At 39.6% G+C, this 14,394-nt stretch overlaps 1 protein-coding gene across 1 annotated transcript in view; it reads left to right on the top strand.

The window, feature by feature from the left end:
- Positions 1-14,394, top strand: part of KIFAP3 (kinesin-associated protein 3) — a 64,347-nt gene that overhangs the window by 31,369 nt on the left and 18,584 nt on the right. The window contains 3 exon segments of the mRNA XM_009875915.1: positions 6-104; positions 1,522-1,607; positions 10,497-10,686. Of these exon segments, the coding sequence (XP_009874217.1) occupies positions 6-104; positions 1,522-1,607; positions 10,497-10,686 (375 nt within the window).

Here is a 14,394-nt window from a genome sequence, read left to right as displayed (position 1 = left end):
TGCCTCCCACCAGGAAGACGATGAGTTTGTCTGCCAGATCATCTATGTATTTTATCAGATGGTCTTCCACCAAGCCACCAGAGATGTCATTATCAAGGAAACTCGTATCTTTTTAAAGATTAAACATCTAGAATTACAGTACTTAATTTGCCATCACTGATGCTTGGCCTATATTTCTCATGCAGTAAACCTCCTGACCTCAGAGGTTTCTTTGTAAATGGTTTATTTCAGCTGAAGGAAAAAATCCAAGCAGGCTGGGCATGTAGAGGGAAGACAAGATTAATAGTAAAGATGAAAAGTTAGTTTGCTTTGAAACAGGGAGCGGGTAGGGGAGAGATCACTGGACCAGATGACTTGTTAGTTCCTATTCAGTCTGAATGACTGTATGAATTTGTTTCGTAAATCATAGTCAAAATCGTAGGCCGTAGAAAAACTTGCATAGACAAACATCTTGCACCGCACCGTTTTACGTGTTGCATAGTCTGAAGTTGCATGCATTAAAATAATTTAATAGAATTCTTTATCAGTCTAGACAACATAAATGGTGCCTGCTCTGTACTTCTTGTCCACCGAACTGTTCTTTGAGATTGATGTTTGGCTAAATCTCCCATCATCTTCCCACTGTGGAGACTTGGATTTGTGTTCCTGGCTTTGCTCTTTCTCCTTTTTTTACATCTTTGTTCATGAGTGAATGTGTTCTTCAGATCCCTTATGTCATGGATCTGTTCAGTTATTTGTATGGTACTTATAGCTCTTACTCTGTCTTTACTACTTACTCTTTTAGTCAGCACTGACATTGGGCTTATTCATATGATCGGAAAACTGTGGGAAGAGGCAGTAGCTGTCTCTGAGCCCTAACTGAATGTTAAATTTTATTGAGACGTAGAGAATAGGTTGAATGGAGCCCGTGTAAGGAGAGCAGATTCTTAATGTCCTTTTTACTTTAAGCTCTGTGGAATACGTGAGGAACCATTTGGGATGTTGCTTTTTGTCTTCTATTTGGACTTCTAGGTGGCTAGCTTTTAAAAAAAAAAAAACAAAACGAAAAACAAAAATTGCATTTGTATCTCTAAGGATAAAGTGCTGATAGTTGAACAATACTTTTCTCACTCAGATTTGAACAAGACTAGTATTAATGCCGTTGTTTGCACAGTAGATTATCTTCTGTACTTTTGAGACAAATACGTTGGAAAACTTTTTTGAAAACAAGAAAAATCCCTAATGATTACGAAAGTAGGAGTCTCAAAAGATTTAATCGTTCCAAAGAATGAACTAACATTAGGTGCATGGATTTCCTGTAACAGATCAGAATGTATTTTCTTTTGTAAGGGGCCTGTAATTTTTCTTTGGCAATCTTTAATAATATTTTGGTATCTTTAAAATGTTCTTTTATTTTAAAAAAAAATGGTTGGAGGGAGGCTGCTGAGCTTCACATGTGATGGAAAATTCCTGACTATGATTCTTAATGAGATTTGTAGTTGGAAGAACCCATGGCTTTTATCCTTAACTGTTTCTTTCCAGAGGCTCCAGCATACCTTATAGACCTGATGCATGATAAAAATGCTGAGATTCGTAAAGTTTGTGACAACACTCTGGATATTATAGCGGTAGGTCTGACTTTCTTTATCATCTGTCTTTCAAGAACCTCTTTACATGAGAATTCTAACATAACTAAGTAGCAATAACTTGCAAAATGCGAATATTTTTCCTGTGCTACATTTTTAATATCAGTAAAATATCAGTGTTTATGGGACAATGACAATCATTAATCTGAATTGACTACCAAATGTCCAAAAAGTACATATATACTTCAAAAATTCATACCAGATAGCTTTAGACTACAGACACTTTTAAATTAAGGCTGCTTTTATTCTGAAATAAATCACATGACATTTCATTGTTTCTTAGTTCTCCAAACAAATGGCTTTGGTTACCCAGCAGCTTTTATTCAGTTTTTCTACATTGCCTGATGCCAGTATTTGTTTCAAAAAGAAAATGTGGGCGGTGATCCTGAAGCTGGTTGTTTTCTGCTGGGGGAACAGTCAGTATGATATTGGACTTTTTAATATTGTCGTCAACTCTGGGATAGGTTTCCTTTAGCAACATGACTTAGTTTTGTCCAACCATTGATCACAATAAACTTTTGGGACAATTGTTTTGTGTTAAACTTCTAATTTGGAAGAAACCCAGGAATACTAAATTATGAAGTGCTGTTGCTTTATCAGCTCTTACAGAATGTGTAGCGTGTATAACCTGCTTCTGGGAATCCTTGACCCTAGAAGCATTAATATTTTGTAGGGTGTTCTTCATTGAAGTAAAGACAGTCTGAAACGGATTCAACTTAAAAGTTGCATTCCCCTTGGCCTGTTTAACTGGATTATTTCTAATGAAAAAAAGAAACTTCAGCATTTTGTAGTGTCTTGGGATTGTACGGACTCTACGTTCTCCTGGAAGTAGAGAGGCTATCATGAAAGTAAATCTTACAGCCAAAGAGAATTTAACAGTGAGTCAGGAGCATGATCTTTGACTACCTTAATGTTTTCTCTAGAACATACTTAGCTTTTTCTTTAGTTGAATTACACATGTTGCAGCTTGTTCTCTGAAAGTGAGAGATGTATATAGTGTGAGATGTAACTTACACTGCATAATACTATGTCTTTCTGTTACAGTCGCTATTAATGCCTTCTAATTTAATATTCATCTAAAAGTAAAATGACTTAACATTGTTCTGTGTTGGAATTCTTTTTATCTCACTCTGGTTTTTCTTCGTGGAGGTATGGAATGAAAATTGTGCTGCACTACTTAGTGGCAAAGCTGCTGTTCACATTCATTAAGGGCAAGTTTTCAACTGAGATGAATTAGCACTTCGTATTTATGATGGGTGTTATGTTCAGCTTACCGAGACTAATTATTTCCAGGGATGTCTCCAGTGGAAACAGCAGAAAGAATTTTATCTTCTGGGTGAGGCAGGACAATCCAAGGGCTTCTAACGCTTGTTTAATCTTTTGTGGCCAGCGCAATTTCCAAATGTCTCGAGCATTGATTTCTGGGGGAACTTTACAATGTGGTGCACAGTAGTACCTAATTACTGAAAAATTCTGTTAGTATTATTAAGCAACACTTATTTTATAGAATCTAGAAGAATAAGTAGAGTAAGACATAGCTTCATATTCAATATTAACATCTGAGTAAAATATACTTGTGGTTTTTTCCCTCCTAAGAAGAGGTAATCTTTATGCTGGCTGTGAGTAAGTGAGGAGTGCTGTGATGATGGTTGGGAAAGGCTTCTCAACTTGCAGGAAGCACTGGACAGGACTTCTAGGCCTTTGGGGAGGAATAGAGGGGGGGAAATGATGTGGTACTGCCATTGTTGGGGATGGGGAGAAGGTATCAGTGACATGTGTTTAGAGTAGTTTGTGTGGTGTTTTTTTTTTCCTTTGGTTGTAGAGCGGTGCCACACTTAAATGGTGTCCACTGGTAAGTTAGAGTTCCCTTTCTGAGGTCTTTTTAGCTTTATTACTTAGCTGTTGGGCTACAAGTTGCATAAACTGTAACTAACACCATGCCCCCATGGGGAAGAGGAAGCACAGTATGCGCTCTTTTCTGGAAGACGGAGAGAATCACTAATTTATTGCTTTTTCAGCAATGCTCTAAGCTGCTCCCGCTTTTTCTCTCGGAACCAAAGCTCACAGACAAAAAAAGGCAACATGTTCTAGATGGCGGTGTGAGAAATGTGGAAGAGTAAATGATCAGAACCTCAGATCTTGATAGGTGTTTTGCTGTTCAGCTCGGAGGATATAGTCAGGCAGCCTGTAAACACTGAGATGTTGGGTTGTATGGCAGTTTTACTCAACCAGTGCCTTCTGAGGTGTCTGAACAGACATAGTCCTTAAGATTGGTGAAACTTCTTATCTCTGCTAAATCCACAACAAGAAAAACTTAAGTTTTCAGTCTTGTTGTTCCATATATGCTGACAGGATTAGTTTCTCTGATGATAGAAATCAGAAACTAAATGTTGAAGAACGGAGATTTGAAAGTAATTTCATCTTGGGGAGACAAATGCTTCTTTCACTCATCAATAAGCTCTATATAGTGTGATTGAAATAACACTGAAGAAAATCAGATGCCTTATAAGCCTTAGGGGAGATATGCTTTCTGTAGTAAAGTAATTGTCACAGAAATTATGGAAACGTTACACTAGTGATGATTTGTTTAATATAGCTTGGCTGGACTCTGCCATTGATGAACTGAAACAGATGTGGTGCTTTAGCATAGTATGTGCTGAGGAGTCTCAGTTTGCACTAGTAGATGCAAGATACTCATTTGCTGGACTCTGCCATTGATGAACTGAAACAGATGTGGTGCTTTAGCATAGTATGTGCTGAGGAGTCTCAGCTTTGCTCTAGTAGATGCAAGTTACTCATTTAGTCAAAAAGAAAGTTGGCATTGATCATTTAGGAATGCTTCAGTCCCATGTGCTCAGTCCTGAAACCAAGCAGCTAGTTTAATGTACCTGTACAACTTAAGTGGGACTGGTCTCATGGATCAGGGGAAGAAAACCTGGAATTAACAGCTGGCGCAAGAGTCTCAAGCACTCAAAGTTTTCTTTTTTCCTCTGCCTCCGAAGCCTGGACACCTGCAATTCAAAGCTTGTGGAAAGAAATGTCGGCTTACTTGATGATTTTACTCTCTTTGCCTTGGACAATACTATCAAGAGCTGAGGAGGTTGTTGATCTTTCAGGTTTATCATTCTTTTTCTGCTGCTAGCTCAGTCTTATTGCAGATAAATTATTTGCTTTATTTATTCAAAGGATATTTAATTAGCCATAACCAGATCCTTGGACTGTGTTGTCTGGGTCTTCCCCCTCCCCCATTTCCCCTTATTTTCCTATTTGATGTTTCTGCAGCTTTGAATCCAGGCCTGTTGTACCATCTTGTTTCTCTTACCATCAAGAGTGGATCATTATGCTTCCTGCAGAAGTAAACATCATCTAGATAGCTACAGCATTGCCCACGGGATTTAGGAAGGGCCTCATGCCCAAGGTGTTTCTCCAGCTCTCCTCCTTTGCCCAAGTAGTCGTAACGAATGCCAAATAACATTTGGCTCTTATGGAAAGCTGGGTGAGTGAATGGCTTGCATCTTTCCATGTGAGCTAAAAGTGCCCTGACACAAATCCTCCATGCTGGGAATGCTGGAATTTCACGTAAGCAGCAGAAATGTGATGTGAACCCTCAGTGCTCTGGGATTTGAGGCCAGCTGTGCAAGATGTTGGCCAGCTCTCTTAAAATCAAGAAAAGCAGACCACAAGGATTTGATGGGGGCTTTGTTTGAGTAGGCAGCCTGCTCTGAAAATAGATAACCTTTGACTCTAGCTTGGTGTCCCCTTTCCGTGAAGGGTGCTGTAGTCACTCCAGGAAAAAGGATTCTTCTTTCACTTGTCAAGACTCCCCCTTTCCACGGTGCCCCTTGTTGTCCTGTTATCCTCTAACTGTGACTACAGAGAGATGGGTGTAAGAACAGTTAGGGCAGGGGGCTTCAGGCTGAGCTTCTGATGTGTTCTCAGTGATCAGCTTCTGCTTTCTAAATTTGCAATTGGTCTGCCCTGATGCTGGTGGCTTTTTGTGGCACAGAGCACGCACCCAACAGGAAAGGCCGTACCGTACGTGGAGTAGAATAACAGCCACACCGCCGGCAGCGTTAGGTAGGGCAGGCGTGTCCCAATTGCTTTTGTCTTCACGTAAACCTGTCTCGGGCAGATTTCTTTCCAGCACTGGTGCTTGCACTTTGGAGCTGTAAGACTAGGAAGGTGAGCCAAACCACTGATCTCCGTTATTTACACTCCTTCAAGAGGGCGAAGTGGGGGAAGGTTTCTTTCTTCAGTATTGACAAACAGGAGCCCTGTGGATGGTATGTGTTTTATATAGGCACCTAAATTTAGAGGTTGTGACTGTTTACTCTTTTCTCTGCCTTGCCATTAGCTTCATGTCACAGGTTTCTATTAGCTTCCCACTAGAATATCTTTAGTGACGGATCTGATTGCGAAGAAGTGACTCTAGGATGCACGAGTCTAAGTGGTAGAAGGTTTTTGTGGCCTGTGAATGAATTGCCTTCCAGTGGTGCTTACGCTAAGGTGGGTGTTACAGACACCTGCCGAAGGTGAGCCCTAACATCTGTTTCTCTCCCTGGTTTATAGAGGCACATAGTTCAAATGATGTGCCTAGCTTTTGTCTGGCTAGACAATAGAAATCTTTTCTTTCTTAATAAATGGTGAATTTAACCTTTCATGTAAACTGTGTGTTTTAGGTGTGGTTAGACAATGAAGAATGTAACATAGCACCAAGTCCAGCCTTGAACATAATGAGCGTTCTACTTACTGAATAGCAGTTTTAGTTCAGTACAAGGAATCGCATCAAATGAACCCTATTACAGACCCAATTAAAGGGCAACCACATTAAAGTGAAAAGGAAAATCTGTTTTTCATCAGCTATGAGAGAACACAAAGCAGATCTGTGTAGCTCTGTGTTATCCTATAGTGTGTTAATCAGATACAAGGTGTGACGGAAGCCAGTGACAAAGGGGACCCCTGATAGGGAACAGACATGCTCTGATAATAGGCCAGTTAACGCTTCATAATATTTCAATGGTTCAGTAGTAAACAAAGTTGGAAGTAGAACTTCAAAAAGGATGGCACATTCCTCACAGAGTCGAACCATACATCTTCTATGACACTTCTGGATTTATGGAAACCGAATGTTGAAAACAGTGATGTCAGGGAGCTCCAAAGAGAATAAAATCAACCTTCAGGATTCCTCCTTTTATGTTTCTGAACGTGCAATATTTGGGGGGTAGGGATTGGAGAACAGGCACATTTTATCCACCTTCTCGTTCCCCACCCGCAGCTTTTCTAGTAGCCTAACATTTAAAAGGGCTGGAGGGCACACAGCTACGTTTGTATCTCCACGGCGTTTGGTTTTCTGGTTGCATTTTTGCAGCAGTTTCTCAGTAAAGAAAGTGTGTTTCATGTGTTTAAAACAAAAGCAAAGCCCAACCAAAAAGAAAACAACAAACATCCCCCTCCCCCACAAAATAAAAAAAAAAAAAAAAAGGAGGAGGGTTTAATAGCTCAAAATATAATTACTGGAAGACTTGCTGTGGTTTAGGGAATTGTTTTGATCTAAACTTCTTTAATTTGGTTTCTTTGTGCCTTTTGGCTCTAGTCCTGCATTTACAGCTTTTCTTCCATTCTAATGTTATTCCATTAATCATTTAGCCAGTGGTGTTTCTGCACATTTCTGTGGAAAATATACAGACATATTCTTGATCTAGCGGTACGTAAATGAACTTTTTTTTGCGCTGAGGTTATGTAGATTGTTCTAGATTCTCGCAAATCATCCTTTTCTAGGATTGCTGCCAAACTGAAACTCTTGACAAAACTGATCATCAGTCTGATTCTGGTGCATTCACTTCTTTGTTCTTGCTGCTCATTCGCAGTGAAATGCAAGGTACAAGTGTAACAAAGTAGCCAAACTCGTTGAATGGATAACTTGTGAATTTTATCACAGCTCCACTTTACAGCTCCTGATTTGCCCTTTAGTTGCTATTCCTGTTTTCCATAATTTAGATGAAGGATTGAGGTAAAAATACTGAATTATTTTACTCCCATTAAAAAAAAATGGGAATTTTAAGCCTCTTAATATAGGATGGGAAACGTAGAATGCATAGAAATATGCTGCCCTGTTGTCATTGTGCAAAAAAAAAAAAAATCAGTTAGGAGGATCTGAGATGTTAACTGATTTTTTCTGAGGAGGAGGAAGATAGAAGTTTGTGTCTCTTTGTGTTCAGCATGTTCCGACAGTGGTGTGGAATGGCACAGCAGTGTTGAGCAAGTGGGTTTCGTTTGAGGCTGTAACTTTGGGAACACTAAAATGTTTTCAAAGTGCATTTATGGTAAGTATGAGTTACTACTTCAGCTGCTGGCCTTTCTGCTTTTGAGAACTTTTAAAGCTAAACAAGGTAATGTAAAAGGGATTCAGTTTTCCCACAGATTACTCGGATTTGCTGTTGGTTAAATTTGTTTGCTTCCCCCCCCACTTCTTTGCAGTCATGATTTCTGGGAATAGTTTTCTTAAGACTGCAGTATGATTTCTGGCAGTTACAAGGTGTTTCTCTAAAGCTTGTAAGTAATTTGCAACCACTGGAGGCTGACGTAAGAGATAGCCCACAGTTTAGCTCCAGCAGATGCAGCAGAGAAGATATTTCCAAGGTGCTGGTCAGATGGAATCGCTGCAAGTCGTGTCCTTTCTGGTATTTTCCTTATAGGTCATTTTATAAATCTTACTTTTTCCAGGGAAACTTGTTTTGCGCTGTTATTTCTTGCCTTTCCTTTTATTCGAGAGTGCAAGTCGGGGAAAAGATCAAGAGGCAGAAAAAACATATAATCTTTTTCCAAATAGTATAAAGCATAGCTGTGTGGTTGTTATTTTTTTGTGTGATTTGTTTAGTTTTCTTTCTTCCTGCCTAAGGTTACTGCAATGCTTTATGACTGACAGAAACCTGAGATTTTGCTTAAGGCCACTAGGCAAAGAGAATATCTAGAGCTCCCACAGGTGACACCTGCTTTGTGTATGGAAATTGTGCAGGAGACCAGGATTTTGGCGTGTGTGCCAGCATGGTGCTGAGGGGAATTAGAAAAGTCTAATAATTAGCATTGATCGGAGGTAGAGTTGGGGAAATTTAGAGTAATGCCACAAACTCATCAGAACCCCAGGTCTGCAGATATTTCCATGGGTGTCCCATCAAACGGGAGTTCTGCCTTAAGGCAAGAAAAACAAACTTGCCATTTCTCCGGTTAAAGTTTAAAACCCCGTTGCCGTAGAATAAGGGGTGGTGGTTGTTCAAAGGGACACACTGCCCAGGAAATCGTGGATGCTCTCAGTTCTCATTAGCGACGTCAGAGAAGCTGCTGGCGGAATGACAGAGCCAGCTGGGTTTTTGTGTTATGACCAGTCAGAAGGGTGGAAAAGGTAGAGAGTGTGTTACCTGTGTCAGGTTAATAGCAGTGAAGACAAGGTATGTTGAATATTAAGTCGATTTAAAAGCTCAAGTTCAGTCTTTAAGGGTTTCACAAGTTTAACCTGAACTACTAAGCCAAGTTATTCTGTCCTCACTGCTGTTTTTTTGACCTCTGGTTATAGACACCTACTTTTGCATGTTAAGCTGGAGCAGTATAAGAAATTACAACTTCTGTAGCCAGGGTATTGTTACTAATTGTGTGAGTGCTCTTCATCCCCTTCAGTGCTACTTAAAACAGATTTTAAAAACCTGAAACTACTCCAGCTACATCTCCAAGGAGCATCTGCCTAGTTCATGTGCTACGCAACATGAGAGTTAAGAAATTATTTTCAATTTTTCTGTTCTTTTGTAGTTAGCTTAGAAAACAGTGAGGTGGGAGCTGTTTCAAGAGGATATTTCTTGCCACGAGTAGAAACACTCTGATTATGAGTGCTATTGTTGTTCACAGCCCTTTGACTGAAAGCTTCTACCCATTGTGCGTTATTTGTGAATCTTCTGCAGCTGATAACATCTGCAGATTTCATGTGTAGATGAGTTTTCTGTAGTTGGCTGTGCCCTATCTTTTCAGTTTCTTGAGAAACTGAGCAATGCCCACAGGTCTGGGTTCCCACAGCGGTAATCAACAGCCCACACAGTCTGGTCTGTTTAGAAGAGTTCTAAGCAGCTGATTGCAGTGACCACAGGCCATGACATTTACTTCTGATGGTCCTTTTTATTGAAAATCAGATCACTTGAGTGCAATTAGGCTGTAATCCAGACTGAAATTTCATGCCTATGTTTTGTTTCTATAGTGGCAGGAGCATATATCCTGTTTTCCTCAGCTTTCTAGAGAACTTGCTCTCAGATTTTTATATCTTGAATTTCTATATCCTCTTTATTAAAAATGTTATGTACAATTTTGGGGGGAATTCAGCTTTATGAAATTTGACAAGAAGTTGAAAATGAAATCCTGTCTTACTGGAGCTCATGAAACAAAACTTTTTTTGTTGAATTTTGTAGGAACTAGTTGTCCTAATGAATGCTCATCTAATGAGGATGTACAGGGTATTTGGCCACTGTTAGTGATTACTGAAATCCTCCTTGAAAATTGAGAGTTATTGGCTCTTCTTGATAAACCGAACGAGGAGACTGTGGTGGTGGAACTTTCCTGCTTAAAGCAGGACTTTTTTTCTGGATTGTGTGAAATTAGAAACCATGAAGGAAAGATTTGCTGCTGCATATACAAAACCACAGTAACACCTCGTGCTTGCGAAGTCTTTCCCTGGTTTTCTCAAAATTCTCTGCAAACTGCATAGAGGATTTAAGTCACTGAGCCCTGGAACTTACATCTTTTGTTGACGTGAGCTGCTTCTGCCATTTCCTTTTAAACCAACCAGCTCTATCTGTATCTCATCTTAAAATACCACGTGGTAATTTTTAACAGGAATATGATGAGGAATCGGCTAAAAAAATCCAGAGTGAGAAATTTCGGTGGCACAACTCTCAGTGGCTGGAGATGGTGGAGAGTCGGCAGATGGATGACAGCGAGCAGTATCTGTACGGCGATGATCGGATTGAGCCCTACATCCACGAAGGGGATATTCTGGAAAGACCCGACCTGTACTACAATGCAGGTAAAGTAGCACATATTAATAGTCACGACTGGGATTGCTACCTCTGGAGCTTGACCTGGGGCTGCAGAGAGAATCCGTGGACTCCGTCCAGCGGAACAGTTACTCTTTGATTTTACGGGTGTGTGCCAGCCAGGGACAGACTTGATCTGACGGAGTATTACAGGTCTTCAGGAGCATGAGTAGACCAATCTCGGCTAATGATTTAAATAAAGTTGGCCCAGCCTTGTTCTTCATAGCTGTTTCCTGTGTCCATAGCTGGTTTGCTTTGCAGACACAAACTTTTTCTCATCCATGTTGAATTCGTGACTACTGGATTTGATGCTGAATTTTGTTCTGCCTCATGTGTTCATTCTGTAATGAATTTTTTATTGCAGATTTTGATGGAAAATTTCAGTTGGGCCACATCAAACTTGTAGGTTCGTTGGAAGAGCCAGTCATTCTGTGACTTTCATCTTGTATGTTTGTATGATTTTTGCTGTGATATATCTAGGGAAGCCTATGGATCTCTTCTGGAATTTTATTTTTTTTTTTTTTTAGTTCCTCATATGAAGATGTTCTTTTACTTGACAATTTGAAGAACCTAGTTAACCTCCCCCCAAATTATTCTTAAGAAGAGTCATGTTCTTATCTGAGATTAACCCTAATACATTTTCTAGATTTTGCTTAATTCTCTTAATAGTGCACAATGGCACTGTTCTGGAGGATCTCAGGTGGAATCTGTTCTGTCTTCCGTAAAGATTTTGTAGTTCCTAAGAAAATCAAAGTTGCTATACTGCATTAAGACACTGATGTGTCTAGTCAAATATTTCCAGCTGTTTCAGAGGAAGGTTCAGAAAACTCTGCAGGAGACAATAATGAAATAATTTGCCCACCGGATAAATGTCTTCATAACTTTTCATAACTAGCCATTGGCTTACGCTCTCAAACTTGTGGGTTTATATTCTTTTCAAGCTCCTGGATGACTGTGTGCACATGGATTTTTTAATTATTTTTTTTTAATTGCTGGATTTGAGTCTGTGGCTTTTTATTTTCCACATAAGTGTCCAGTCCTTTGCTATGAAGCATGAGTCACCAAACTCTATGACTCTGGATGAATTTGCAGGAACAGTAATAAGAAAAACAAAACCACTGAAACTCACAGGCTTTAGTTGTAGTTGCTGTGAGAAAATAGTTGTGCAAGATCTCGGTAGCATTTCGAAAATTACTCTCAAAGGATATCAAGACTTAAGGGTTCTTTGTGTTCTCCTTTGGAGTACGTATGTCAGCCGTAGGAACTTGCCCTTTTGGTGCCATGTTTCTCCCTTTTGTATCTTGTAGCTTTATCTTGTTCTACTAAACCCACAGGGTTAGCAGCATGAGCCATGTGTTGTTCAGTACCAGGATTTTTTATTCCATCAGGTCTCCTTTGGGCTTTGTCGCTTCAAGATGTGCCAGCATGGCTGTTGCAGTCCTCTCTTTACAGGTCTTCATCATAAACCTTTGCTTATTTCATAGGGGCATTTCTTTTCCCAGCAGTATGAGCTAGAGGTGGAATGGCACCAGTAACACGGAGTTTCCTGGCTTTTAATCATTAACGTTTACAGGCTTAATATTATTTGAACAAAGATTTTTGTGTTGGAATTGATATTTGACCGGGAAGGAGAGGCAGATTTCCAATGATATGTTCTGCAGATGTTTGAAAAGTGCTTTTGTTTTTAAAGGTAGAAGAGTAGGTGCTTATATTCAAAATACAGATTCACTTCTCAGGTTCCTTCTGACAAGTGCCAGTAATGATGTTCTTCTGAAGTCTGCTAGATTTATACTTTTGAGATGTGGCCAGAGGGGACATAATATTCCTTTGAAAAGGCTGTGGATTGTTGTACCAGTTGGAATAGGCGTGTAGGTTTCTGAAGGACAGAGCATTACCTAGTCAGAAAAATAACAGAAGTACAAATCTTTGTGCAGTCAAAAATTAAATGCTTGTGTTTAGATTTGTTAATTTTAGAAATGACCTGCACCCATGGCTAATACTCAGTACAGGCTCCCCTCAGCCAGAGCAGTTCTTGAGTTCCCTGATGCCAAGATGAGTTCCTTATTGCAGTGATACACCAACATCTCTCGTGCATAGTAACTTAAACCTACATAGAAAAACTTGGTAGAATCTCTGAAGTTACTTTTGGGAGCTCGGTCTGTCCTGTGCTTTGAAAGTATATAACCCTAATTTATGTTGAAATCTACATAACAACAGATGTCCTTTAACTGTGTAATCATATTATATGCAGCTGATGCTATCCATGTGCTTTCCTTTCCCTGTAAATTCATGTGAGCCATAACTCTGAGTGTTAGGGTTTGAACGTTAGCACTCTTCATTGAAGACACTTTTAAGTAGTGGTAGCTCTAGCGTCAGAGTTAAAATGCAGTGCTTTCTTTATTAATATTAAGATAGATGTTATTTTTAAATCTCTCTGCTTTCAAATAGGTTTTAACCAAACCTGACTGTTTAAAATGCGTAGTCACTTAAATAGATCACTTTTGGTCTGAAGTGCTGCAGGTATAAAAGTGCCAATGTTCACCCTCCTTTCTTTTCTGTGAAAAATGCAAAGTAAGTGGTGAGATAGGAAAACTTGGCACAAGTGTTACCAGCAGCCGTTTCAACTTTTCTTCCTACTCTTTGGTCATTTTACATCCGTGTGATATCACAGGGCATTTGCGTCTCGCTGAACATGCTGAAAGATAGTAACGGCGATCTGTGACGGATTACTTGCTTGTCAAGTAATACTCTTTCACATACTGTCTACACATGTCTACAATTAGAATATAGTCATGTACAGCTCTCTTACGCTGCTAAAATGCAGCCTGATCATGGCGAACATTTTTCATTTACAATCTGTTGCATTGTATTCGGTCACTTTCCCATGAGGTCCTGTCTTTTAAACGAATCTCTACAGCACCTCATCAAATGTCTGTTAGAAATCTCAATGTGTCAATTCTATTCCTTTTATCATTTGTCACTATATTATCTTCAAAAAACATCAGGTAAATTCATAAAGCACAGGGAGATTTGTTTGAATGCCTGAGTCGTCATCTCTAAGCCCTTGTGTCTGTAAGTAACTTTCCGCTGCTTCCTGCACAGGCAGTTTTAGTAGTCTTGAAACCACAGAGGTTAAGCTAAGTGGCCTGTGACTCCCTGGCTCTTATCTCTTTTTCTTCAAAGTGGAATGGCATTTGTAACTTCCTAGTCTTTAGGAATCTCTCTCTCCACTCTGCTAAACTATTAAAGTATCAGTCTGAGTGTACCTGCTTCTGCCCTGGGTTTATTGGATGCTTTCTGCACTACAAATCTGGGATTATTTTCGTACAGTAATGAAGACAAACTGATGTAGGGTCTGTTTTAATGAAGTAGATCATTTTATCTGATTAGAGCCTAATGCTAATTAGCAAGTAAGGACTGTGCCCTTAATATTAACAAGGAATGTGTTTTGTGAATGGGAACAGGAAAGAGGTAAGCTGGGCTCTCGTTCAGCTAGGGTCAGTTCACTGACTTGACTTCAAAGACACTGGATTTACACTGATGTAACAGAGGGAAAATGTTAGTCCCTGATTTTCTTCTCTTCCTTATAAAGCAAGCAGAGACAGTGAAGCCTTTAAGGAATACTACTGGCTTTACAAGTGTCTGCATCTTCACATGCCAGTGTTTTAATATAAAGGAAGCAAAAGAAAACTATAACC

Source organism: Apaloderma vittatum, unplaced genomic scaffold (genome assembly GCF_000703405.1).
Source record: "Apaloderma vittatum isolate BGI_N311 unplaced genomic scaffold, ASM70340v1 scaffold7209, whole genome shotgun sequence".
NCBI classification, from domain to species: domain Eukaryota; kingdom Metazoa; phylum Chordata; class Aves; order Trogoniformes; family Trogonidae; genus Apaloderma; species Apaloderma vittatum.
This window is presented reverse-complemented; position numbering and strand designations above follow the sequence as displayed.